The sequence below is a fragment of the Thunnus albacares genome, chromosome 17 (genome assembly GCF_914725855.1).
Source record: "Thunnus albacares chromosome 17, fThuAlb1.1, whole genome shotgun sequence".
Taxonomy (NCBI): domain Eukaryota; kingdom Metazoa; phylum Chordata; class Actinopteri; order Scombriformes; family Scombridae; genus Thunnus; species Thunnus albacares.
In genome coordinates this window covers 18,561,291-18,587,801 of record NC_058122.1, presented here as the reverse complement: position 1 = coordinate 18,587,801, position 26,511 = coordinate 18,561,291, and the positions used below count along the sequence as shown (strand labels likewise).

Sequence of the window (26,511 nt, the reverse complement as noted above, 5' to 3'; positions counted from 1 at the left end):
TATTTTTTTAATATTCTTTTGGTATTACTGGCACACACAGTAATACACAGTTTTTATGAGCACAATGAAAGTTTTGGAAAATATAGCATTACCACAGTCAAGCATTATTGAGCATTATATATTATAATTTTCCCAAGACTTAGTATATAGTTTATATCAAAGGTGAATATAAAAGATTAATTAAAGCATGTTGACAACTGTCTTATATTAATGTCATTAAGGGGTGAAGTTTCAAAGATCTCAAATACGCAAGTGTCCTGCAACTGAATACCAATGGAATTTGGATGAGTTTCCAAAACCAACCCCCAAAGCTGTCCATGAATTAAAAAAAAGATTTTGATATTAACTACATGTTTCAACTTTCACAACCTTTAAATCAAGAGCTGCTTTTATTGGAACTGTACACAAACCATATATATTTACACAACATTTATAATAGCAAGTTTGTAACTCACTGAGTTAATCTAGGTGAGAAATTAATGAGCACCTCCTTCTTCCACTCTAAATAATTTTATATTTATGCTTCCTTGAGCATACCCTTAAGTCCTATTAGGTTTACTGAAGTCTTACTTAAGTAGGTGTGCATGTCTAACAGTCCTTCTCCTACTCTACAATTTCTCTTTTTTCCTTTTAAGAGAATGTGTTCATAGTCAACATTTCTTATGAAAGCAAGCATGTTGAAAATAAATTAGAATTACTTTAGCTGTGAGGAAGGTATTTGCCTTCAGTATAATTTAAATTGAATTTCTTAGCAAAGTAGTCCATTCTACTATAAATTTCCATTTTCCTACTAAACAATGGTCAAATTTTACATTTTATTCAGTATTTTAACACCCATATTGTGTGTCACATTCACATTTGTGATGAAATCAAATCAATTGGTACAACATCATACTGCATTATGTAGTTTTCAAATTCTAGTTACAAATTAAAATGCTTACAAGCTGCATAAATATCACTGCCACAAAATAAGCAACAGGATGAGGCCATGACCAAACTGAGTGAGAGACTACAGCTGACCAAGCACTCCCACCCTCTATAAAAGAGGCAGCCCTGGACTTCTGCATGAACTGGTAGGCACCCAACACAGGTGAGTGTATCGACTGTGATTTTAGTTTGAATTCCTATTGATCAGTGGATAAAGTTAATGTGTTGCTAATTACTAATGCATATTATCCATGATTCTTTGTCAGAGTTATCTTTGTTTTAGATGATATTCAGGTGAAATTTCATGTCATATCAAAGTAGTCCTGAGCAGACAACATTATTCCAAAACAATGTACTTGAAATACTCTGAACCCATTTAAGTAGTTTTCTTTTCCAGAAATCGCACAATTAATTCATTTGTGTTGACATCCAGTACACATCCTGTCTCAACACATACTGTATACTAAGTGATCATTAAGAGCAGTACTATTTCTCTGATTGTGGGGGGCAGTTGAGGGGATGGGAGAGAATTGAACTTTCATGATTCAACTGAATACAGCTAGCACTTATTAGTTAAATCTGAATAAGTTTTACCACCTTCATGCTTGACTGCTCTCAAACTGACTTTTTGCCAGGAAGATTTAAAATGAGAAAACCAAACTGAAAAAAGTTATTGTACTCACGTTTAATCATCTTTTCTATAGCATCTTGACTCCACCAGATACTCTACCACTCATCATTTTTTGGAACCAGCTGAGGTAAAAGATGTCAAAATCTCCAACATCAGATGGATACAACACCATTACGACATCATGCTGATATTTTAACACTATCTTTTCAGTCTCCACTAAAGTGCCACCATGAGCACAGACGCGGAGATGGAGTGCTATGGCCCGGCGGCCATCTACCTCCGGAAGCCAGAGAAGGAGAGGATTGAAGCACAAACCGCTCCTTTTGATGCCAAAACCGCCTTCTTTGTGACTGATAAGGAGGAGATGTACCTCAAGGGTAAACTTGTGAAGAGAGAGGGTGGCAAAGCCACAGTTGACACAGACTGTGGTAAGGTAGGCAATTCATTATTTTACTTCTTTAACAACATTTTCCCATCTATTTCCATTGAAGACCCTTTCTATGTAGGAGGATGCCATTCTTTCCGTTAACATTTATTTAAAACTATATCTTAGGAAAACATTTAGTGGTTTTAAATTCACACTGACACAGTGGTTAACAAGAACATCCATCTGATTAACTCTAAATTTGAAGAAAAATCTTAGTAAAAACATTTTTACTGTATTTTCACTATATCTCTTCAGACACTCACTGTGAAAGAAGATGAAATCTTTCCCAGGAACCCTCCAAAGTTTGATAAAATTGAGGACATGGCCATGATGACCCACCTCAACGAGCCCTGTGTGTTGTATAACCTCAAAGAGCGTTTTGCATCCTGGATGATCTACGTGAGTTTCCACTTTACTAATATGATGTGCATTTATATCTGCATATCTAAATGTTAACACTATGTTTATTTTCTATTTGTGCTATTACAGACCTACTCTGGGCTGTTTTGCGTTGTGGTGAATCCCTACAAGTGGCTTCCAGTGTATGATGCTGTAGTTGTGGGAGGATACAGAGGCAAGAAGAGGATTGAGGCACCACCTCACATCTTCTCCATCTCTGATAATGCCTATCAGTTCATGCACACAGGTAAGGTCAAAGTTAGCAATGTTAAATTGTGTAGAATTGAACTTAAACATAAGGAAGGAATTGAAGGAATTACAAAAACGGAATTCATGAGAAATTTCTATGTTTGTATTTCAGATCGTGAGAACCAGTCTATCCTGATTACGTAAGTATAACAGAACCATAATGCTAAATCATGTAATGATAATAAAGCAGAATCTTGACATGTGTCTCTTATACCCCAGTGGAGAATCCGGTGCAGGAAAGACTGTCAACACCAAGCGTGTCATCCAGTACTTTGCAACAATTGCAGCTATTGGAGCCAAGAAGTCTGAGCCAACACCTGGCAAGATGCAGGTAAATTGGTTGTTTAAGATAAAACTTAAGTTTAAGAGGAGAGTTAATTTGAATGTTTATGTAACTCAAATCCTCTCTTGCAGGGCTCCCTTGAGGACCAAATTGTGGCAGCCAACCCTCTGCTGGAGTCCTATGGTAATGCCAAGACTGTGAGGAATGACAACTCCTCTCGTTTTGTAAGTAATCCAGGGAACATGTCAAGGTATTTTGTTGCTAATTTACAAAAATTGATGTTATCAATGATCTGGTTCTCTAGGGTAAATTCATCAGAATCCATTTTGGCTCTTCTGGAAAGCTGGCTTCAGCTGATATTGAAACATGTAAGTTTCAACCATGGTATGACTCAAGACTCATCTGGGCTATAATCTGGGCTTTAATAAAGTAATAGTATTAAAATGTAATAGAGTAATCTCACAGTGTCTGGTTAAATTTGTTTTTCTTAGATCTGCTGGAGAAGTCCCGTGTAACCTTCCAGTTGTCTGCTGAGAGGAGCTACCACATCTTCTATCAGCTGATGACTGGCCACAAGCCTGAGCTCCTGGGTATGTTACTTTGCAAAATTGAAATTGAAACTGAAACAATACCAGAGACAACACTAAACAATAATATGTGTTTTTACTGTGCTCCTCTAGAGGCTCTTCTGATCACCACCAACCCCTATGACTACCCAATGGTCAGTCAGGGTGAAATCACTGTCAAAAGCATTGATGATGTGGAGGAGTTCATTGCAACAGATGTAAGAAAAGCATTTTATTTAAATAGATCTTGCATGCTCAAGACAACTGAGGAAAATGGTTCAAATACCAATAACTATGCTTCATGTACAATGTAGACTGCTATTGACATCTTGGGCTTCAATGCTGAGGAGAAGATGGGCATCTACAAGCTGACTGGTGCTGTGATGCATCATGGTAACATGCATTTCAAGCAGAAGCAGCGTGAGGAGCAGGCTGAACCTGAAGGCACTGAGGGTAATTATGATAGATATCTTTTAAGAAATCTACCATGGGTTAGTATGTAACATATTTTTCTAAACATGTTTCAGTTCACAGATAACTAAAGGTTTGTTTTTCTATCAGTGGCTGATAAAATCGCCTACCTCCTGGGCCTGAACTCAGCTGATATGCTGAAAGCTCTGTGTTACCCCAGAGTCAAGGTCGGAAACGAGATGGTGACCAAAGGTCAGACTGTGCCACAGGTAAGATAAAGAAAATTTAATGTTTGAAAAAAATATATAAAACGGCAATATTTGCATTTTGACACGAAAATATGATTCTGACAAAATCTCATTCTAAAATCTTTTTTTCTAGGTCCACAATGCTGTCAGTGCTCTGTGCAAGTCTATCTATGAGAAAATGTTCTTGTGGATGGTCATCCGTATCAATGAGATGCTGGACACAAAGCAGCCAAGACAGTTCTTCATTGGAGTGTTGGATATCGCTGGATTTGAGATCTTTGATGTCAGTGATTTGAAGAACATTTGAGTTGTATCACATCAACAATGTTTTTCTATGACTGATTATATTACTATAATTGCAGTTCAACAGCTTGGAGCAACTCTGCATCAACTTCACCAATGAGAAACTGCAACAGTTCTTCAACCACCACATGTTTGTCCTGGAGCAAGAGGAGTACAAGAAAGAGGGCATTGTCTGGGAGTTCATTGACTTCGGTATGGACTTGGCTGCCTGCATTGAGCTTATTGAGAAGGTAAGTAGTCAATAAGGTCGAAGTGGCTTCTTGATTCATGTGCAAATGTTTTCTTCCATTATGCGATTTTTTTTTTTCCTCAGCCAATGGGCATCTTCTCCATCCTTGAAGAGGAGTGCATGTTCCCCAAGGCCTCTGACACAACTTTCAAGAACAAGCTGCATGATCAGCATCTTGGCAAGACCAAGGCCTTTGAGAAGCCAAAACCTGTAAAGGGCAGGCCTGAGGCTCACTTCTCCCTGGTTCACTACGCTGGTACAGTGGACTACAATATCACTGGCTGGTTGGACAAGAACAAGGACCCCCTGAATGACTCAGTTGTCCAGCTCTACCAGAAGGCCTCAAACAAACTTCTGGCCTTCCTGTATGCAAAACACGGTGGAGGTGAAGGTAAGAAATTAGAAACTGTGTGTCTGTTACACTTGGTTCAGGCATAGTATAAAGCTGATAATTACTCTGTGGTAATATATACATGCATTTGACTTGATTAAAAAATACCATTTCCACAGAGAAGAAAACTTAGGAGAAATTCTACAAAGTTATTTATTCTGTGCCTTTAATTAAATTTAATGTTTGTGAAAACAGAGGCCGCTGCTAGTGGCAAAAAGGCTGGAAAGAAGAAGGGTGGTTCCTTCCAGACTGTGTCTGCTCTTTTCAGGGTATGAATTGTTTCATATTTTTGGATACCAATTAAAAACCTCATCTTGAAATATTGTTGACCATTTATCTTGTGTTGTTGATCCACAGGAGAACTTGGGCAAGCTGATGACCAACTTGAGGAGCACTCACCCTCATTTTGTCCGTTGCCTGATTCCTAATGAATCAAAGACCCCAGGTTAGAAGCACATAGCTGAGCTTTTCACACTAAATGTGACACAGTGATTAAAATAAATATTTGAAACAATATGAATTTGCAACTTTCAGGTCTTATGGAGAACTTCTTGGTCATCCATCAGCTGAGGTGTAACGGTGTGCTGGAAGGCATCAGAATCTGCAGAAAGGGCTTCCCCAGCAGAATCCTCTACGGTGACTTCAAGCAGAGGTGATGCAATTTTTAATATGAGCAAGTCAAGTTAAATTTCAGCTGAGTTAAAAAATTGTATGTAACAACATAATTTTCTCTTATAGATACAAAGTATTGAATGCCAGTGTCATCCCTGAGGGACAGTTCATTGACAACAAGAAAGCTGCAGAGAAGCTGCTAGGCTCCATTGATGTGGATCACACTCAGTATAAGTTTGGGCACACTAAGGTTAATGTCTATGAACAATTTCAATACATATGCCATGTACATATGTCCTTTTGTATCAATTTGTGCTGATGACTGAGTTCCTTCAAACAACCACACAGGTGTTCTTCAAAGCTGGTCTGCTGGGTACACTGGAGGAGATGAGAGATGAGAAACTGGCTAGTCTGGTGACCATGACTCAGGCTCTCTGCAGAGGATTCCTCATGAGGACAGAGTTTGTTAAGATGATGGAGAGGAGGTATGATTGTCATACAGTAAACTGAGCTGTTCTGTCCAATGAAGTAGATTACAGCTGTTTTTGTGAAGTCACATTGCAGTAAAAATGACACTTTATTCATATTCATTTTCCAGAGATGCTATCTTCACTATTCAGTACAATGTCCGTTCATTCATGAATGTCAAAAACTGGCCATGGATGAATCTGTACTTCAAGATCAAGCCTCTTCTGAAGAGTGCTGAGACTGAGAAGGAGCTGATGAAGATGAAGGAGAACTATGAGAAGATGACAACAGATCTGGCTGCTGCCCTGGCCAAGAAGAAGGAGCTGGAGGAGAAGATGGTTTCCCTGCTGCAGGAAAAGAATGACCTGCAACTGCAAGTGGCTTCTGTAAGTAGGATACAAAAGCAAGTGTGATTTTGTCACATCCATACTACACTAATTGAATTCTGTCGCTAACATTTTCATCTATTTGAAATTTAAAGACGCCACATACTCTTCTGGTCATCTCATCTTCTATGTGTCTGTCCAAACATGTAGATTGATGAATGTTAATGAATATATTAAAAATATTTTTTTTTTTCATTAAGCCTGAAAATATTTATGTACATTCAGAGAATGACTAACTTATTAACTTACTCTATGTTCAAAATATACTGTAGGAAGTTGAGAACCTCTCAGATGCTGAGGAAAGGTGTGAAGGTCTGATTAAGAGCAAGATCCAACTCGAGGCCAAACTCAAAGAGACAACTGAGAGACTGGAAGATGAAGAGGAAATCAATGCTGAGCTGACTGGCAAGAAGAGGAAGCTGGAGGATGAATGCTCTGAGCTGAAGAAAGATATTGATGACTTGGAGCTCACCTTGGCTAAAGTGGAGAAGGAGAAACATGCAACTGAAAACAAGGTTGGAATAATTTTAAACCTACATTTATATATTAAAAAAAACTGTATATAAGGTTAGCTTTAAAACTTATATATAAAGTGATGGAAATAATGCACCTTGCCTGACACTTTTAGGTGAAAAACCTGACAGAGGAGATGGCATCTCAAGATGAGTCTATTGCCAAGTTAACCAAGGAGAAGAAAGCCCTCCAAGAGGCTCACCAGCAAACACTGGACGATCTCCAGGCAGAGGAGGACAAAGTCAACACTCTGACCAAGTCCAAGACAAAGCTTGAACAGCAAGTGGACGATGTGAGAAAACATTACTTTTGATAACATGTTTGTATTGTTAGCTTGTGTGTTAGAATTGACATTCCATGATAAAAATTCAAAACATTATTTATGTCAACATTATAATATCATCTCAAAAGCTTGAGGGATCACTGGAGCAAGAGAAGAAGCTCCGTATGGACCTTGAGAGAGCCAAGAGGAAGCTTGAGGGAGATCTGAAACTGGCCCAGGAATCCATAATGGATCTGGAGAATGACAAGCAGCAATCTGAGGAGAAAATCAAGAAGCAAGTTTTCTTTTTCATCTTTAACCCTTACATTGGACTGTTGCCATAATGTAACACAATGATCCTGAGTCAAAACTAAAACCATAACAGCAATAACTGTTTTTTTTTCTCTTCCAGGAAGGAGTTTGAGACCAGCCAGCTGCTCAGCAAGATTGAGGATGAACAGTCTCTTGGTGCTCAGCTTCAGAAGAAGATCAAGGAACTTCAGGTTAGTATTTGACATGAATATTATACTCAGTGACTGAAAAACATCTTGTTACAGTATGTTCCAGTTGACAAGCCTTCTTGATATTACTATCATCAAACTTAGGCTCGTATTGAGGAGCTGGAAGAAGAAATCGAGGCTGAGCGGGCTGCTCGGGCTAAGGTGGAGAAGCAGAGGGCTGACCTCTCCAGGGAACTTGAGGAGATCAGTGAGAGGCTTGAGGAAGCTGGTGGAGCAACAGCCGCTCAGATTGAGATGAACAAGAAGCGTGAGGCTGAGTTCCAGAAGCTGCGCCGTGACCTTGAAGAGTCAACCCTGCAGCATGAAGCTACCGCAGCAGCTCTCCGCAAGAAGCAGGCCGACAGTGTTGCAGAGCTGGGAGAGCAGATCGACAACCTCCAGCGTGTCAAACAGAAGCTTGAGAAGGAGAAGAGCGAGTACAAGATGGAGATTGATGACCTCTCCAGCAACATGGAGGCTGTTGCTAAATCCAAAGTGAGTGTTTTGTTTGTAACTGAAATATTTGCTTTTCATTATGCTTAGAAATATGACCTATAATGGATAAATATGGCAGTAGCTTTCAACTTAGATAAATGCTCAACATTTGCTTTGTTCATGTAAATGTTTTTAAATACATCATGTTGTGTTCTTGATAGGGCAACTTGGAAAAAATGTGCAGAACTCTTGAGGACCAGCTGAGTGAGCTTAAGTCCAAAAATGATGAGAATGTGCGCCAGCTGAATGACCTAAGTGCACAGAGGGCAAGACTGCAGACAGAGAATGGTGAGTCACTTGTGATAAAAAGTAGTAATAAAACCTGTAATGATTATTTTGATGAATAACACATTTACTTTTTATCATTCAGGTGAGTCTTCCCGCCAGCTTGAGGAGAAAGACGCTCTTGTTTCCCAGCTGACCAGGGGCAAGCAGGCTTACACTCAGCAGATTGAGGAGTTGAAGAGACACATTGAAGAGGAAGTGAAGGTATAACAAGTTTATTATTAGCTTTTAACAAGGGATGAGTTGAGTCCTCCTTTTCAAATGTAGTCAGTCACCTGTTTCTCCACCTTCACCTAGAACCTACTACTAACCCATCAGGTCTGCTGGCTGTTATGCATTAAAAAAAAAAAAAAGTTTGTGCAACATGTCATCCGACCATGTTAGAAGGCAAAAAGGAGCTTGAGAGAGAAATTCAAACATCACTTAATTTTCTACCACCATACCTGGCCAATCACTGTGCAAAGTTGCTGTGAATGTTGGGTTGCCTGTTTAGGAATGTTATTACCATATTACCATTTAATTGATAAGGAGATTTGTGGGAATTTGACCTATTCCTCTTCCTGCAGCGTTGCTGCTACATCTCAGTCTTGTCTTTTATGACTTAAGTACCTCCCACTAACACACCAGTTTCTCCTTCCTCATCAAACACCTTTCACCTGAATTCCTGTATTCTAAGTCTCACATACTACACTAAATAGCAAATCTGACAGATGTAAAAGTAAATTATCCAAAACTAAATGACTCAATCAACATGTTCCACCATAACAAATTATGTATCTAAACAAGATTTAGATAATATTTGTATACTTAATAGATCAATTAAAATGCCTCTTGCCATGTTCATCAGGCCAAGAATGCCCTGGCCCATGCTGTTCAGTCAGCCCGCCATGACTGTGACCTGCTCAGAGAGCAGTTTGAGGAGGAGCAAGAGGCTAAAGCTGAGCTGCAGCGTGGAATGTCCAAGGCTAACAGCGAAGTGGCTCAGTGGAGAACCAAATATGAGACTGACGCTATCCAGCGCACTGAGGAGCTGGAGGAGGCCAAGTAAGTCACTACCTTTTCAGAGTTTAAATTAGTTTTCAATTCAATTGCTTGCTTTTCCAGATAACATTTCCCATATGTTGCTATCACTATGCAATGAAGTGTAAACAAATACTTTTTCACAACAGGAAAAAGCTTGCCCAGCGTCTGCAGGATGCTGAGGAGTCCATTGAGGCTGTGAACTCAAAGTGTGCCTCTTTGGAGAAGACCAAGCAGAGGCTACAGGGTGAGGTGGAAGACCTCATGATTGATGTAGAGAGAGCTAATGGTCTGGCTGCCAACCTTGACAAGAAGCAGAGGAACTTTGATAAGGTAACAGGAAATCAAAACCACACTGATACGAGTGAAACACAAATATTTCTTAGTAATTAATCATTGTTATTCATCTCTATCATTCTAGGTCCTTGCAGAATGGAAACAGAAATATGAGGAGGGCCAGGCAGAGCTGGAAGGAGCCCAGAAGGAGGCTCGCTCTCTCAGCACTGAACTGTTCAAGATGAAGAACTCTTATGAGGAGGCTCTGGATCAGCTGGAGACCATGAAGAGAGAGAACAAGAACCTGCAGCGTATGTCAATCCCATCAGATTTAATATAACTTTTATAGTGATTGTAAGGGTTCTTTCTTGACCTCTATAGGTGTAGGTCATAAGGTTTTGTGGTGTTAAAACCTAATTTTCTAGTTATAATGTATACAGCATAGTCTAAGTTTCTCTAAACTGGATTTTGCCTTTTGGTGTTCTACAGAGGAGATCTCAGACCTGACTGAACAGATTGGTGAGACCGGAAAGAGCATCCATGAGCTGGAGAAAGCCAAGAAGACTGTGGAGACTGAGAAGACTGAAATTCAGTCAGCACTGGAGGAAGCAGAGGTAAAAATCTAAATTACAATATCAGACCACTTATGTGATAAAAATATAAAAGCATTTATGTAATGGCATGCATCCACTTGATTTTTTCTTTAATTATCATGAGAAAGACTGGTAACCTTTAGGTACATGTTCAACTTTTTCCTTTAGGGCACACTGGAGCATGAGGAAGCCAAGATTCTCCGTGTTCAGCTTGAGCTTAACCAGATCAAAGGTGAGGTTGACAGGAAGCTTGCAGAAAAGGACGAGGAGATGGAGCAGATCAAGAGGAACAGCCAGAGGGTGATTGACTCCATGCAGAGCACTCTCGATGCTGAGGTCAGGAGCAGGAATGATGCCCTGAGAGTCAAGAAGAAGATGGAGGGAGACCTGAATGAGATGGAGATTCAGCTGAGCCATGCCAACAGGCAGGCTGCTGAGTCCCAGAAACAACTGAGGAATGTCCAGGGACAGCTCAAGGTGAGCTTTGTCTAATCACCGAATAAACAAATGTTGAAGAGTTAAGAAAGTTAACTCTTTTTTCTCCACGTGTTGTCAGGATGCCCAACTGCACCTTGATGATGCTGTCAGAGGACAGGAAGACATGAAGGAACAGGCTGCCATGGTGGATCGCAGAAATGGCCTGATGGTGGCTGAGATCGAGGAGCTGAGAGCCGCTCTGGAGCAGACAGAGAGAGGACGCAAAGTGGCTGAACAGGAGTTGGTTGATGCTAGTGAGCGTGTCGGACTGCTTCACTCTCAGGTTTATGTTCAGTAATTCACAAGAAAATGTCTTTATACAGAATAAGTATACATACCAGCTTTGTTATACATAACAAATATCAAATTAAATGTGACTTTTTTAATATCCAGAACACCAGTCTTCTGAACACCAAGAAGAAGCTGGAGTCTGACCTTGTGCAGGTTCAGAGTGAAGTGGACGACACTGTTCAGGAAGCAAGAAATGCTGAGGAGAAAGCCAAAAAGGCTATCACTGATGTGAGTTTATGTTTATGAGTCTTCTTTTTTATAAAATTCAATTTCACTTCACCAAATACCTGTTCATCCTTGATGCCCATCATTTCAGGCTGCCATGATGGCTGAGGAGCTGAAGAAGGAGCAGGACACCAGTGCTCACCTGGAAAGGATGAAGAAGAACCTGGAGGTCACAGTCAAGGACCTGCAGCACCGTCTGGATGAGGCTGAGAACCTCGCCATGAAGGGTGGCAAGAAGCAGCTCCAGAAACTGGAGTCAAGGGTATGCTTATAATATATTCACTTTAGGATGTTATAAATTAAATCTCTCTCACTACTAAAATCCCTTAACAAGGTTTTGACAAACTGTATAACATCACATTACAGGTCCGTGAACTGGAAACCGAAGTTGATGCCGAGCAGAGACGTGGAGCTGATGCTGTTAAGGGAGTCCGCAAATATGAGAGGAGAGTGAAGGAGCTGACTTACCAGGTAATTTCTGATTTAACTAAAAACTATCCTGATTTTATCTATATTCTATACTCCATCAATAACACTCCTTTTTTTGTATAGACTGAGGAGGACAAGAAGAATGTGCATAGACTTCAGGATCTGGTTGATAAGCTGCAGCTCAAAGTGAAGGCTTACAAGAGACAGGCTGAGGAGGCTGTGAGTCAAATGTTTTGTAATTTTTCATATAGGAATGTAGCACAAATCAATAACTACAGAAAGAAACCATACTAATATGATGTCATATTAAAAAATACAACATACTTCAACTCCCAACCCTTAACAGGAGGAGCAGGCCAACACTCACTTGTCTAGATTCAGGAAGGTCCAGCATGAGCTGGAGGAAGCTCAGGAGCGCGCTGACATCGCTGAGTCCCAGGTCAACAAGCTGAGAGCCAAGAGCCGTGATCATGGAAAGGTAACCATGTGATATTTTACAAAAATTATTCTGTGGGCACCTTAGTTCAACGGGGTTATTGAAGTTTATTATAAGCTAAATATATTTTATACCATTTATTATTTACTTTTTATCATAAGAATACATGCTGATTTTTTTTCTTGTTTTCTTTCTAGTCTGATGCTGCTGAATAAGAGACATCCTTTGGGCGCCTTTCAACAGAGATCATAAAATATGATCTAGCTGTTGAATTGTCTTCTTACAATGTATTCATTCAATAAACTTTTTTTTCTCATAATTTTATATTTATTCTGTATTATTTACTCTCTAGTTTCTCTTTAAGTCACACTTGAGCACACAGTGTTCAACACAGTAGCTGCATCAGTTAACTTGGCTAGAATTTGTGTTGCGGTACATCACTTATCTAGTTGGCTGGATGATGATGTTTTTCAGCTCAATATTAACATTTTACTTCACTAGGAATAATCATGATTCATACCCACATGGCAATGTCCGGTAAAATGAGACTTTTTGGAAGAGTGATAGCATTGTCAGGTTCAAGCTTAGAAGACACCTTCACATTTTACAGAGGCAGAAATTAAGAGTCATAATTTAAACATAATTACAGCATCATAGGCAAAATATAACCTTCAGAGCCACAATTAATTCCCATTAGCATGTCATTTATCCAAACCGATGGATAATGAACTTTGTTACTCTTTTCCCCATACCATTAACAAAAACATTTTCAGCATTCTATGTAATGAAGGTTATATTATTGTAACCCTAGTTCTATAAGAATAGGTGGAATGACGGTGGATGAAATTTGCATGTACGTAGCGGTCAATCAGGCAGTGTTGTAGTCGAGTCACTAAGTCTCGAGTCCGAGTCTGAGTCATCAAGGCTGAGTCTGAGTCAAGTTAAAAGATGGGCTCCAGTGCTCCACTCTGGCACGGTCAAAGAGCTGACATACAAATAAAAAAGGTCTACATTAAACAAAAATGACACAGCTTTGATTTTATATTAATGTTAATGATGCACCGATTGCAATTTTCAATTACCCTCCAGACCTGCTTCCCTTCAGTCCTTCATCCTGGTTACCCTCCAGATCTGTTATGCCCCTGTCCAACCCCAGGCTGTCCACCTAAGATCCCTGGCTCCATTCTTAGCCCACAGGCCACTTGCCCCTGAATCCCTTCCTCTCCAGACCCCTACACCCACTCTGTATTCCTGATCAGCTTGGTGGGACCTATGATATCCTTCCCTTAAGGGGGGGTTCTGTCACAATCTGCTCCTCAGTCCCTCTCTGCAACCACACTCACTTATCCCCAGCCGTCTGCATTACTCTCTGCTCACGTCTCCCTGGTCATGTTCTGTCCTCCAACTCCCCAGACCTGCCGTCCTCAAGCTGTCCACCAGATGCCCTTGGACTTTCCCTCCTTTCCTCATCTATACACCTGTTCCCACTTCTCATCAGTCCCTACCTGGCCTACTCCACTCACTCCTCACCTGCAGCCACTCAATTCATATACTGGCCCAGATCCTTTGTTCCCTTGTCAGATCATTGTTGTTGACATGTTGCTTTTTCTCAGTGCTCTCAAGCCTCTGTTTTTGGTTACCAGGACCTGTACCATTTACGCATCTGTTTGCCTGCCTGGTTGGACTCTTCCGTATCTCATCCCTGCAACTCTGTGGATTTAATACCACAGCTGTTTGGACTTGTCACCCATACCTTTAAGCTTTTGTATCTTCACTTTTGACAATAAACTCACTGAACTGTTCCTGTCCTACCTCTATAGTCTGCATTTGGGTCCTTCCAATGCAAGAAAGGGTGACCCACCCCAAAATGCAACATTATACCCATCTCAGCTCCTCATTTGATTCATCAGAAAGATAAAAAATATGGGATGGTGTGAAGGTCAAAAAGCAGTAAAGGGATAATATGATCTTTAACTGTAATGTACAACATCAGTTTCCCACTGAAGACCATTAAGGTGTTTCATCTGACCTAATTGAATCCATGTAAATTTATAATTGATATAGCTGGCTATGGTTTTGCACTGATATTAGCTTAATTTCTTGATGGTGCAGGAAAAAAAAAGCTTTAAAATGTCCATATGTTCTCCTCTTAATATAATCTGTTCAATCTATAGGAAATTTTTATCATCACATTTTAGTGCCTGAAATTTATGTGGACACAATTTCATTGAAAGTTATTTCAAGAATGTTCTAGATCAGTGGTTCTCAATTTTTTTCACATTAGGGCCCCGTAAACTGACACAAATTAGACCATGGACCCCCATCAGATAAGAATTTTGCTTTTAAATATTTTATCACAGAAAGTGTATGAAACCCATTACCAAAATAGCCATACACGCTGTCATTGTATTACGTATGGATGGAATTATAGTAAAGATAATTGAATCCCCTTTTTGCTGGGGACCCCCTGGAACCCTCTCAAGGACCCTGGGGGGTCCCTGGTGCCCACTTTGAGAACCACTGCTGTAAATGGAACAGCATATAGGATTATGTCTCTGTATGGATTTTGAATGCTGTGCCCAAAGATGTCATCTTTCAAAAAGTACATACTTTTTTCAGTGAAATTAAAACTTACATTGTACTATGGTACATACTGCAGATTAGGCTGAAAGAGTCCAATCAGCAGACGTTGACCACTTACTCTGCATCAATTTATCATTACAAAAGCAACATGTTTAATGTAAAATGTTAAAAATATCATTGAATTTTATCACACAGATTGAATGGGCACATCCAGCAACAAGTGTTTCAATAGTGGGGGGGGGGGGGGGGTAGTCTTCCCTAAATTCTTACTCAGAGCTTATGAATGTATGCACAAGTGACAGAGAAGAACTTATATAATTACTGTAAAAAACAAAACAAAAAACTGAAACATTCATGTGAGGATGCTCTAAAAATGTTGAAAGTGCAACAGAAAAGAGCTTATGTAATTACTGTAAAAAATAATAATAATAATAAAAAACCAAAACTTTGTTTCATGTAAGAATGCTCTAAAAATCTCCAGTTGTGCTTTTTGCATTCACAGCAAAAATACCAATCATATGATCTATTGCAAAATTTAGGAACAATACATGAGCTCCAAAACCTTGGCAGTAATGACGTTCCACTTCTATTATCTTACAGTAAGCTAAGCATGCCATACTCCATCTTCTTTGAACCAAAGCAATTTCAGAGCTGTCAGCAATCATGAACTGTACAGAAAGACCTATAAACTCTCTTATCAACTGAAATGATTGGTGACACCATTTCACGGTTATCACAGCAAAACAAAGCCGAAACATCTGTGCATAAATTGTGCAGTCCTCTTCAAACACTTACTGTACAAGCAATACATTCTAATATCATTGACACATCATTGTATCTGGCATGTAGTAAAGCAGGACGTTTAGTTGTGGATGAAATAGAAGTCATTCACAGCTATGCAGGCATATAACACCTTATGTACCACCTTATATGTACTCCAGTAGCCTCTGACATCAGTTTGCTTAGCGACACGTATGGCCAGCCTTGTAAATGCCTTTCTATTTTTGACCATGCTGTATAACCTTACCCTAACGGAAAATGTGTACAGTCATCAAATAAATTGTACATGCTGCTAATAAAATCTGATATCTCCCTCACAGCACATCTAATACACAGATTAAGTATTTTTACCCGACGCAGAATTAAAATATGATTAATTTCAATTAAGAATACATATACCAAGTAATTCAAATGAACAAAATACAAAGCAGGATGTTTTATTTTGGTAGTTTGTATAATGTACTGTACTGAAATCAAATATTTTATATAGCAGAGTGACAGAGGGATTATAAGATGGAGTTTATTAGATTCTGAATAAAATTCTAATAGTCACATAAATCCTAATGTTGGAAAGCATTAAACACATTCAAACACAAAGAATGTGTTGCATGTATACTTAATAGGCTTACTTAATGCACTAATGCTTGTGTTTTGGTAAAATAAAAAATTGACACTTATGCACAACTAGCTAATACAAGTTAAAGACAATCCAAACCGTCCCAATTTGTCAATATTTTTAGTTTTTCTAACACTTGCACTATTTCAACTTCAGCCTCACAATCTCAAGTCCTCACAACATCTTAATTTCACCAACAGTGTATACATTTCTTAATAGATATGGGTTCTTATTTGTACATCTTGTAAAGCCGTCATAAATTTCCACAGCTACCACTAACAGGACATAAAATATTGACTAGGTCTCAAAAAGTCTCATAAACTGATCGTATTTTATGATAGCTTTACAAGCTAACATGAAATAGCGGCTCCAATATCAGCTCCAAAGACCCTTTGAGCTGGCAAACAGGAGTGCATTGCCAAAATGCCACCATTCCATGCAGGATGTGAGCCATATGAACATTAGGAATGTGGGCCAGTTCTTGTTTATTTGGTTCTTTCTTGGTTGACATGTGGTATTGCTATGGCTCTCTTGTTGCCTGGATCTGGCAAACAGGAGTGGAACGCCCCAGTGCCATCATTCCATGCAGTATTTGGGCCAAATGAGGATATGGAATGTAGGCCGGATCAGGGCCAGAATAAAAATGAACTGTGGTCCAGATTTGGGCCAGATATTGTTTATTTGGTTCGTTTTTGGTTGACATGCAGTAATGCTATGGTTTGCTTGTGGCCCAGATCTGGCAAACAGGAGCGGACCGCCCAAATGCCATCATTCCATGTGGTATGTGGGCTACATAAAAGTGTCCGGTGTGGGCCGGATATGGGCCACAGCAATTTTGCTATCTGGGTGGTTTACAATTGTCATTAAGAATAAGTTAAATTTGCAACATAACTACTATACATGGTCTCCGCTGCAGCCCAAAGCTGGATTTTGCTGTCTCCTATACCCCAGAGGTTTGCTGTGGATGCAAAATAGTGTTTCACTTCTGTGCCCTGAGGTTAATGAAATTGACAATTTTAAAACCTGATAACTTTATTTACTCACAGTTTGCCACAACTTAATCAGATTGCTGTAGGTCACATTATAATAATCAGGTGGTGAGATAAAGTAACTATATATCTGCTTAGCATGTTGATGATAGTCACTTCAATCACTCAATAATCTTATGTTATTCACAGTCTGTGACCAGGTTTGGAACTCACACCTGTAGACCTCTGCAGCAGGTGTTTTCAAAGCTAATAAATAAAGTAGAATATAATTTTATTCGGTTATATCAAGGGTACAGAAAGATGTTTCTTCATGACAAATTGACACCATGTCTTCCTTGTTAGCTGAGACTGACAGAGTCAGTCACCATAAACTTATTCACATCAATTATCATTTCAGCACGTACAGGCAGCTAACATAATGAATAAATAATTAGCATGCTGGCTAAAAGCCACAGGTTTCCATAAATGCTGTTACATGCATTAGCGACTGTTACAAGAGTTTATGTTTATTCAGTCGCATCACTACAGTACTTGGCACTATGAATTATTAACATTACCTGCACTCGATGGTGTGATTTTATGAAGAGAAGTAGCCTAGTTGTAGTTAGCTGGTAGGCAGGCTGTTTAGTGGTGTCTTCACTAAGCTAGCCTTCAGTCCGCTGTAAGTGGGATGTTATTTCAGAGTGTGAAATGCTTGACTATATATGAGATATAACACTTAGGCCTCCTATGGCCTTAAGTGTTAAAGTTTAAAGATATAAACCTATATATAGTCTATGGTCTACAGGTTTTTCATCCCTCCTTCAAGAGGGGCTGTTCGGAACAACTATAATCATTTTTGCCTTCAGACATGGTCAGACAAAATGTTGCCCAAAATAGTTTGTTTCAATCATACTGAAACCTTTATTGTGCCCGCTTTCCTTTTTTTATCCCTAATTTAACCAAAACAGTCTAGATCAGGAAATATTTGCTGATTTTAGCATTTTAGAGAAAGATGGGAGCTGGATCAACCCTATCCTGTATGCTTGTCAGAAACCTATACAAAAGGTTAAGACACAACAGTCATATGTGTACTGGGAAGGGTTGGTGGGTCCACCTTGGCTGACCTGCAAATTTCAGTGTACTTCAGTATACCACAAAGATGAGAGCAATAATGTCCTTAAGTGAGCTCCATCTGTGTCAGCTCTGTACTTTTCTGGCAATTCTACCCAACCCCAGGACAACTACAATAAATATACATATTATATTGTACTTGATTCATCAAGTTAATTAATACATTTAACAAATAAATTATATCTTTAAACTTGAGATATGGCGTTAACAACATACCTAAATGTGTCCTAAAAATACATCCATCTCTATGCCAAATGTGAATCACTCCCTATCGCTCCCTCCTTTAGCTGAACTTATCTTTGACCGTGGTAATACCTCGTGATCTGCTTATAAGATGGCAAATAATAAGCCATGTCTGTGCAAAACTTGGTAATGAAAGGTGATTCTGGAGATGATCCCAAACTTTCTCTTTACGCCATTTGAACTTATGTCAAACTATTAACCCCTTTCACTTAAAAACTGCATCTTTTTTATTCTTTACAGTAAATCATCAATGATGTTTGTGAGGAACTTATTTCTGGTGTTAAATTATATGAGTTGGCAATCCCTCTTAAAGTCTATTTGCAGGAGACATATAACACCTGTTCAGCATTAATGGAAAGACCATCCGTCTGAGTTTTATTTCAGATATCAGCAGATTTATGTCCTGCTGCAACTATACACGAATGACATTTCAATCCTTCTCCAAATTTAAACCTAATTACTGGCTGTGATATCAAGATGAACAAGACACAAGTGGCTATCATAAACTGTGTCAACTTGAAATTATTTCAACCTCTAGATTTATTGGAATAAAAAACCCACAAACGACGCCATGCACCTTTGCAATTTACTACTGGGTACACTGTGGACATAACTGGTTTACTCAGTATTTACAAGTCCAATCACGTTCCAAAATACGTCAGCCTCATAATATTGTCATCTGTTACTGGCAGTAATTTTCAACCTTGTGTACAATTATATTAATTTTGAAGACTTAGTTATAAGTTTATTTATATATGTTTTATCAGAATGAAATATTTAGGTTACATATGGACAATGTGGATGTAAATGTCATATAAATAATATCTAACAAATGTAATGTAATAACACTTTACATATTTTAAGCAGAATTAATTTGAAACTGTACTTGATGTATTTTGGTATGCATCATTAGACTGCCTATTCAATTAAAAGCCCTTGTACAGGAAATTGAAGTTTGCTTTTACACTAGTTGTGAAATGTTACTGAGGAGTTTGACACACCTAGTTAGACGTCAAAGATGCATCAGTTTATACACCAGGCCGTTAATTCCACATGTCTTCTGTATTTACATTCAGAGCATTTAGCAGATGTTCTTATCCAGAGAGTGACAGGCGTCTGTTCAATGGCTGGACTCTCCTTAACTCATCTTCAACATATTATGTAAGGAGTAGCATTTGTTTCTGTAGATTTGAAAAATTTGCATTTACAGCCTCTGTGTGCCATGTTAGAAGAACTGCAACATCATGAAATTGGAAATAGAGAGTTTGCAGGTTACAGTGTACTTGTATATTTAAGTTTATTCATGTATATTCTTAGATGGGCTTATTGGATATATAAGAGGATTGTTTTTCTGGGTGTCTTTTTGTCCTGTGTTTTTCCTCCTGTGTCCCCAGCTTGCTTTACCCTCCACACTTCCCTCCACACCTGCCCTGCATCTGTCTCATTTGCCCTGCCCTGCTCCCTGTGTCTTCCCCAGTCTATCAGCTCCTTTCCTGTCCTCTTGTTCTACCTGTACCTCATCCCCTCGTCAGTTTAGTTTGTATTTAAGTCCTGGTTTTCAGTTCAGTGTTGTTGGGTCTTTTTTCTATTCGATTCAGTTTTGCTTTGTTCCAAAGGCTATATAAAGAGAGTTCTTCAGTTCATACTGGTTGCTGTCTCTTGCATTTGGGTCCACCTGCTCCGCTCCACCTAACAACATACTTATTAACTTATACACACTGAACATGTCTCTATCACACAACAAGGTGTCAAACATTCCTGACCAAATTGAGCAGAGCTCTTATGATGAGGAGGCAGGCTCAGAGCTGGACTTTAGCTCTAACTGACAGGCATTTGAGACAGATGAGTGCAGTCAACTGTTCTTACAGCATGTCCCTGTTAATTGTTGAATGCATGTTTACATGTGACATTTGCAATTACTTTGCTTAACGTTGACCATTGTTTAATTTTAGGCTTTGTATGTTATGTTTATTGTTGGAATTATAGATCAATTTATAAGCCAATAAGAAAAATACATTTGACTACCTAAAACTTTGTTTTGTAGCATCTTGACATGCACAGGATAACAATGAAATTCTGTCTGCATCAGCTGAGGTACATTGTTCATTATAAAAGAAATGAGAATAATGTAAATTATTAAACTGCACGTTCTATTACAAAATTATAATGATATACCTTTGACACGCTCATTTTTACAGTCTCCATTAAAGTGCCACCATGTGATTCAATGTTTATGTAATGTAAACATCATTTTGGTCTACATATGCAAATGCTTTAACAGTGTTTATTCTCTACTATTACAGACCTAATCCTGATAGTCTTGCATCGTCGTGAATCCCTACAAGTGGCTTCCTATGTCTGACACTGTATGTGTAGCAGCATACAGAGGCAAGAAGAGGACTGAGTCACCACTCCATATCTTCTCCATCTCTGACAATACATATCAGTTCATGCTCACTGGAAAAGATTAAAGTCACTAGTGTCAAATTGTGTAGAATTGAACTTAAACGTAAGCTTACTGAAGGAATGACATGTGAAGTCTGCATGTTTGTATTTCAGTTGGTGAGAACTGGTCTGTACTGATTACGTGAGAATGGCACATAATATAATGCTAAATCTTTATAAACTTTATGATAATAAAGCAGAATCTTAACAATGTGTTAACATTCACATTTTTTGCACTTTTCGTCAATGGCTCTATCCATTCTTGGCCAGTAGAATCTGCTACGAACAAGGTGTATTGCACGCTCGTAACCAAGGTGGCCAACATCATTATGCACACCCTGCTGTGCCCTTTCTCTAAACTGCTCAGGTAAGATCAACTGGTAGACAAGGTTATCTCAGTCAATCCACCTCCTCTATAATATGCCATCTATGAATTTGAGTCTTTTCCATTCCCTGAGAATGACATCTGGATGCTCAAGATTTGTCTCTCTGAAGCTGGGTTTTAAAGCTCTCTTCACAAAGTTGATGACATGTGAGATGGATCATCTTTTTGAGCACTGCACCAGTCAGAGTATGTCATGGATGGTAAGGTGTCTTCACCAAAAACACCAGGTACTAATGAGGGGTCAATGGCAAGAGACTCCGCAACAACAGGTTATTCTGGGTGGTGGTGGTGTTCACCTCTAAATGTCACAAGATGATGGTGACATAAGGCGGAGAACGCTTCATGACCTATGTCATCTCTTGCATCCAAGAGCTGTCTTTTCATGTCCTCAGTTTTCCCTCTCTTTAATGAAAGCTTCATCCTCATAAGGCAGGTCTTGAGGCCGGCGGGATAACCCACAGTTATCTTCATCACAGTTGGTTTGCCCCATTCTGTACTTAATGGTGAACTAGTAGGTAGAAAGAGTAGCTAACTAGCGATGTCCGGCAGCATCTAGCTTTGCAGATGTTAACACGTATGTGAGGGGATGGTTGTTGATAAGTACAATGAAACTTGTGTCATAAAGGTAGTCATTAAACTTCTCATAAACAGCCCACTTTAGGGCTAAGAATTCAAGCCTGTGAGTGGAGTAGTTTCTTATGCTTTTGGAAAGACCTCGACTGGCATACATTACAACTCTGAAGTTCCCCTCCTGCTGTTGGTAGTCTGCAGCCCCCAAGCCTTCACGACAAGCATCAGTATGTATGATGTACAGTAGGTGAGGCAGTATGGACTCCTTGAGCATCAACCACATGACCAAGGTACTTAACTGAGGTCTTAAAGAAATGACACTTTTCTGTTGATAGCTTTAAGCTGTAATCTTTAAGATGGTTCAGCACCTTCATGAGCCATACTTCATGCTCCTGTGTGCTCCAATGTGTCTGAGGACATGATTAAGTCATCCAGAAACACAAATACCGTCATCGACACACTTCTCCATGAGGTGTTGGAAAGTGTTTGGAGCATTTGTGACACCCTGTGGCATGCGATTGAATTCTGCAAATCCTCTGTGTTCAGGAGGGAATATGCATCTCTGATGGTTCATGCATTTATCTTTCTGTAATCGATGCATAGCCTTTTTCCACACCAAGACTATTGGTGATGCAAAGGGGCTCTGACTCTTTGATTCTTGCATCAAGCAGTTCTTTGAAGTGCTGCTTAACTGCATCTCTTTTGCGGAGATAAATAGGCCTTGGCCTCTCCTTAAAAGGTGTTTTATCATGCAGCTTGATGTGATGTTTCACAGCAGTGGTGTGACAGTATAACAGGCCATCCACAGCAAAGACCTCTGGAATGGACTTAAGCTTGGGGATGATGCACTCTTTCCATTGTTCAGATATTAGTGAATCATCAAGGTTGAGCTTGAGATTGTCACTGTCAGGCTTGTCCTTATGAGGTGCACGTTGTTCAGGTCCAAGTGGAACACCATTTGGACCTGGTTGCTGGATCTGGGCTAAGATTTTGGAAAGAGTTCACTCTACCTATGTGTGCTTGACACTCTTTGATTCAATTTAAGTGGTGCATCAAGTGCATCTCTCCAAATCTAAACTAGCCAAGATATACCCACAAATAACCCTATCTATGATAGATGTAAGACTACGGATGCAACATTGATTCACATGTTCTGGCTCTGTCCCAATTTGGAAGGGTACTGGAACTCTACAGTCTTAAGCATTAAAATAAACCCAAACCCTCTTATGTCACTGTTTAGAATCATTCCTGAAAGGATGCAGTTACCTGTGGGGGGCCTTAAAGTAGTCGCTTTCACTACTCTCCTGGTGCGTTGTCTGATACTTTTGATGTGGAAGGAGGCTGCCCTGCCCTCAGTCTCCCACTGGATAAGGGATGTGTTGTCTATCTTGAAGCTTGAAAAAATCACATATACACTACAGGGCTCTGAAAAGACTTTTGTTAAAGTTTGGAGATTTTTTTTACGTTCTTTGACAAACCCTCTACACAAGTACAGGAATAAATAATGAAATGAAGTTTCATTATTATGGTTTTTGACATTCTGGGCCTGAGCATGCTGCTTCTGCTTGACCTCTCATTACAATTTAAATGCTTTTCATTCTTCAATTTAACTCTACATTACAAAGTGCATTGTATTAACTATGGTCTTTCATTATGTACACTTTGATATACAGGCATACTATGCTGTACATTCCTCTATAAAGAAGACCAAGTTTAACTTTGCTGAGTGACAGCAGGGGATAGGGGATGTTCGCTGTGGGGTGGGAATGGTGTTCTTTTTGCAAATTTATGTAAATTGTGAAATTCAGTAAAAAGAACTGTGAAAGAAAATTCAGTAAATAGTGAAGCTGTCCGTTTCATTACTTTATATTATAAAGAAAAAGAAAAAAATCTGTTCTAATAATCATCCGCTTATAGTGATTAATTTGACCCGGACAGACGTGATCACTATAAGCGGTAAACACAAATGAAAGTACAGTTAAGAAGTGTTCAATTCTCAGTGCTTCATACACAAGTTAAATGTATCCTTTGTTGGACCAAAATGCACTTATTATCAGTTATCAGTTCTTGATGGTCTTTGTTTTTCTTGAGTTTCATTAAGAAATCAGTTCTGGTCAGTTTTTTACTTAGTCAGTTTGTCTTGGGCCCGAGCACAAAAAAATAATCTGAGATCTCAGGAAAAAGCATAAAAATAAAATAGAATTCTCCTTAGTTAGGTTCCCTTTGATTTGGTTCCTACTGCCCTCTTGGAACGGCGCAACATCCACATGTCAGCGACTTGACAAGATGAAGGCATCCACAAGCAGTGATGGCAATCTGGATGGCAGACAAAGCAGCTCCACACATAGAATTGTCCCTCAAAAAAAACAGCCTGCACACAAATGTGCAGAACAGTTATCATACAGTCTGACCCTCCTTGATTTATTCTCCATCACATAAGAATTACAAGAATTGAATCTGCACCCACGCAGAATTAAACAACACTTACAGTGACTGTAATAAACATTTCTGAACTAAATTGTCTCTTTCCTTTTTTTTGTATATATACATTTCAAATGAATGCACATATCCAGCCTTTTAAATTTTATATTATATACACATTAGCTTTTAAACGCAGATATGCATAAATTGCTTCACGTGCTTTCCCAAGGCTGCAACAGCAGCTATGCATGTTGCACTTAGCCTAGCTTCTGGCTGCAATTAAGTTGAAAGTGGTGAGCGGCTAAAAAGTTTAGCAACATCAGCTATGTTCTCTTCACAACACAAAAATGTTATAACCTGATTGTTTTTTGCTTTGCCATACCTTTCAACGTAAAATAACACACAATTAAATTGTTATATCAAAATCTAAATGCTAACTGGCTGCCTTCAGGTGGCTAACTCACCAGGATAATCCATTAATTTGGAAGGAAATGCCCCTCAGAGTTTCTCCCAAGGATTCTCTTTCAACTTGAGGAGATCAGTGAGAGGCTTGAGAAAGCTGGTGGAGCAACATCCACTCAGATTGAGATGAACAAGAAGCATGAGGCTGCATTGTGACCTTGAAGAGTCATCCCAGCAGCAGCTCTCCACAAAAAGCAGGCCAACAATGTTGCAGAGCTGGGAGAGCAGAGCGACAACCTATGTTGTGGGAAAATCTTCAAATGGGCCAATAAATCTTCAAGTCACCCACAACTTAGCATTAAACTCAAAACCTATGAGAGAACGACTCAAAGAAATACACTGGAAGCTGGTAGAGTTCAATGTGAATAGGTGAATATGCATAAAGAGCAATACAAAGCAAACCGAGGCCTTGACCCTGGGATAAAGAACCTAATGCAAAATCATAAAACATTAAATTACATACCTCTCATAAACCCTCCTAATATGGAGCTTATTTTCTAAACTCCACCTCGCTTGACCTTGACACTTTAGTAATAATCCAGACATGACTCATCTCAGAAAAAAATGGTGTCTCAAACTTCTCTAAGATGTATCAATTGAACCTGGCATTTTCCACATTTCTCACAATACACATGGCCTAGCGGCCTTCAATCATTGCACACAGAAAATCAAAATGTGACATTACAGATCATCCCCTTCCAAATTCCCTTAGGAACTGTCTCTTATTGACGTAAATGTTATCTTTGCACAATTACTAACATGTTGCACAGTTACTAGCATAACTGAATGTTGGGGACATCTGTCTCCACCACACCTCCAGTTTGTCAAACAGAAGCTGGAGAAGAAGAAGAGTGAGTACAAGATGGAGATTGATGACCCCTCCAGCAACATGGAGGCTGTTGCTAAATCCAAAGTAAGTGGTTTGTTTTTAAGTGAGGGATGTGCCTTTTTTAACATCTCAGGAATTTTGAGAAATATAACTTAAGATATAAATCAGATGTTATAATGAAACTAATCACCACTATATTTAACTATTGCATTGCATTCAGTTTGAATTGCTGAATGTATTCTTTTTAAAGAAATTATGTTTTTTGGTGATAGAGAAACTTGGAAAAAATTTGCAGAACTCTTGAAGACCACTGAGTTAACTCAGAACTAAAAATGATGAGAATGTTTGCCTGATGAATGACATAAATGCACAGAGGGCAAGACTGCAGACAGAAAATGGTGAGTCACCTAAAATTAAAACCATTCTGTGGGTGGGGTTAATCATATTTTATTCTATTTTTTAACTTTTATTTATTCGGGGACACTCCAGACTTGCTTTTAGCCTGATCACATTCACACAGTTACACACATTCACACTTGCTCAGTGCAACCATAATCGAACCTGCTGACCACTGAGCAGCTCCACTGGAGCAGTTGGGGTTAAGGGCCTGGCTCAGGGGCACCTCAGTGGTGTCGCTCCCTGAGAGTTAAGAAGAAGATGGAGAGAGACCTGAATGAGATGGAGATTCAGCTGAGCCATGCCAACAGGCAGGCTGCTGAGTCCCAGAAACAACTGAGGAATGT

General features: G+C 39.2%; 2 protein-coding genes and 1 long non-coding RNA gene across 3 annotated transcripts in view; 2 read left to right on the top strand and 1 right to left on the bottom strand.

Moving 5' to 3' along the window:
• LOC122966648 (myosin heavy chain, fast skeletal muscle-like) overlaps positions 1 to 26,511 on the top strand; it is a 254,697-nt gene that overhangs the window by 167,372 nt on the left and 60,814 nt on the right. The gene's annotated exons all lie outside the window — the stretch shown is intronic.
• Positions 1,623 to 12,562, top strand: LOC122966661 (myosin heavy chain, fast skeletal muscle-like). Its single transcript, XM_044330932.1, has 40 exons — positions 1,623 to 1,685; positions 1,769 to 1,991; positions 2,241 to 2,384; positions 2,475 to 2,631; positions 2,746 to 2,773; positions 2,853 to 2,964; positions 3,048 to 3,140; positions 3,221 to 3,284; positions 3,408 to 3,506; positions 3,597 to 3,700; positions 3,797 to 3,935; positions 4,044 to 4,162; positions 4,275 to 4,424; positions 4,504 to 4,674; positions 4,758 to 5,064; positions 5,260 to 5,333; positions 5,422 to 5,509; positions 5,599 to 5,716; positions 5,803 to 5,926; positions 6,025 to 6,161; positions 6,275 to 6,530; positions 6,803 to 7,045; positions 7,159 to 7,335; positions 7,455 to 7,600; positions 7,718 to 7,808; positions 7,911 to 8,300; positions 8,462 to 8,588; positions 8,671 to 8,789; positions 9,433 to 9,629; positions 9,755 to 9,938; positions 10,027 to 10,192; positions 10,371 to 10,495; positions 10,643 to 10,951; positions 11,031 to 11,234; positions 11,345 to 11,470; positions 11,559 to 11,729; positions 11,834 to 11,938; positions 12,020 to 12,115; positions 12,243 to 12,374; positions 12,530 to 12,562. Exons 2-40 carry the CDS (start codon positions 1,788 to 1,790, stop codon positions 12,545 to 12,547), a joined length of 5,814 nt encoding a protein of 1,937 aa, XP_044186867.1. The 5' UTR covers positions 1,623 to 1,685; positions 1,769 to 1,787; the 3' UTR covers positions 12,548 to 12,562.
• On the bottom strand, positions 10,778 to 26,506 carry LOC122966662. The gene is made up of 2 exons (XR_006398425.1): positions 26,438 to 26,506; positions 10,778 to 10,861 (listed from the first exon to the last, which is right to left on the bottom strand). It is a non-coding gene; the product is annotated as an uncharacterized LOC122966662 (long non-coding RNA).

Bases quoted from the DNA above. Each gene is read 5' to 3' on its own strand.
- LOC122966661 (XM_044330932.1), top strand. From the start codon at position 1,788: ATGAGCACAGACGCGGAGATGGAGTGCTATGGCCCGGCGGCCATCTAC. The intron at 9,630-9,754 runs GTAAGTCACTAC...TTTTCACAACAG, and splicing joins GAGGAGCTGGAGGAGGCCAA to GAAAAAGCTTGCCCAGCGTC. The intron at 9,939-10,026 runs GTAACAGGAAAT...CTATCATTCTAG, and splicing joins AGCAGAGGAACTTTGATAAG to GTCCTTGCAGAATGGAAACA.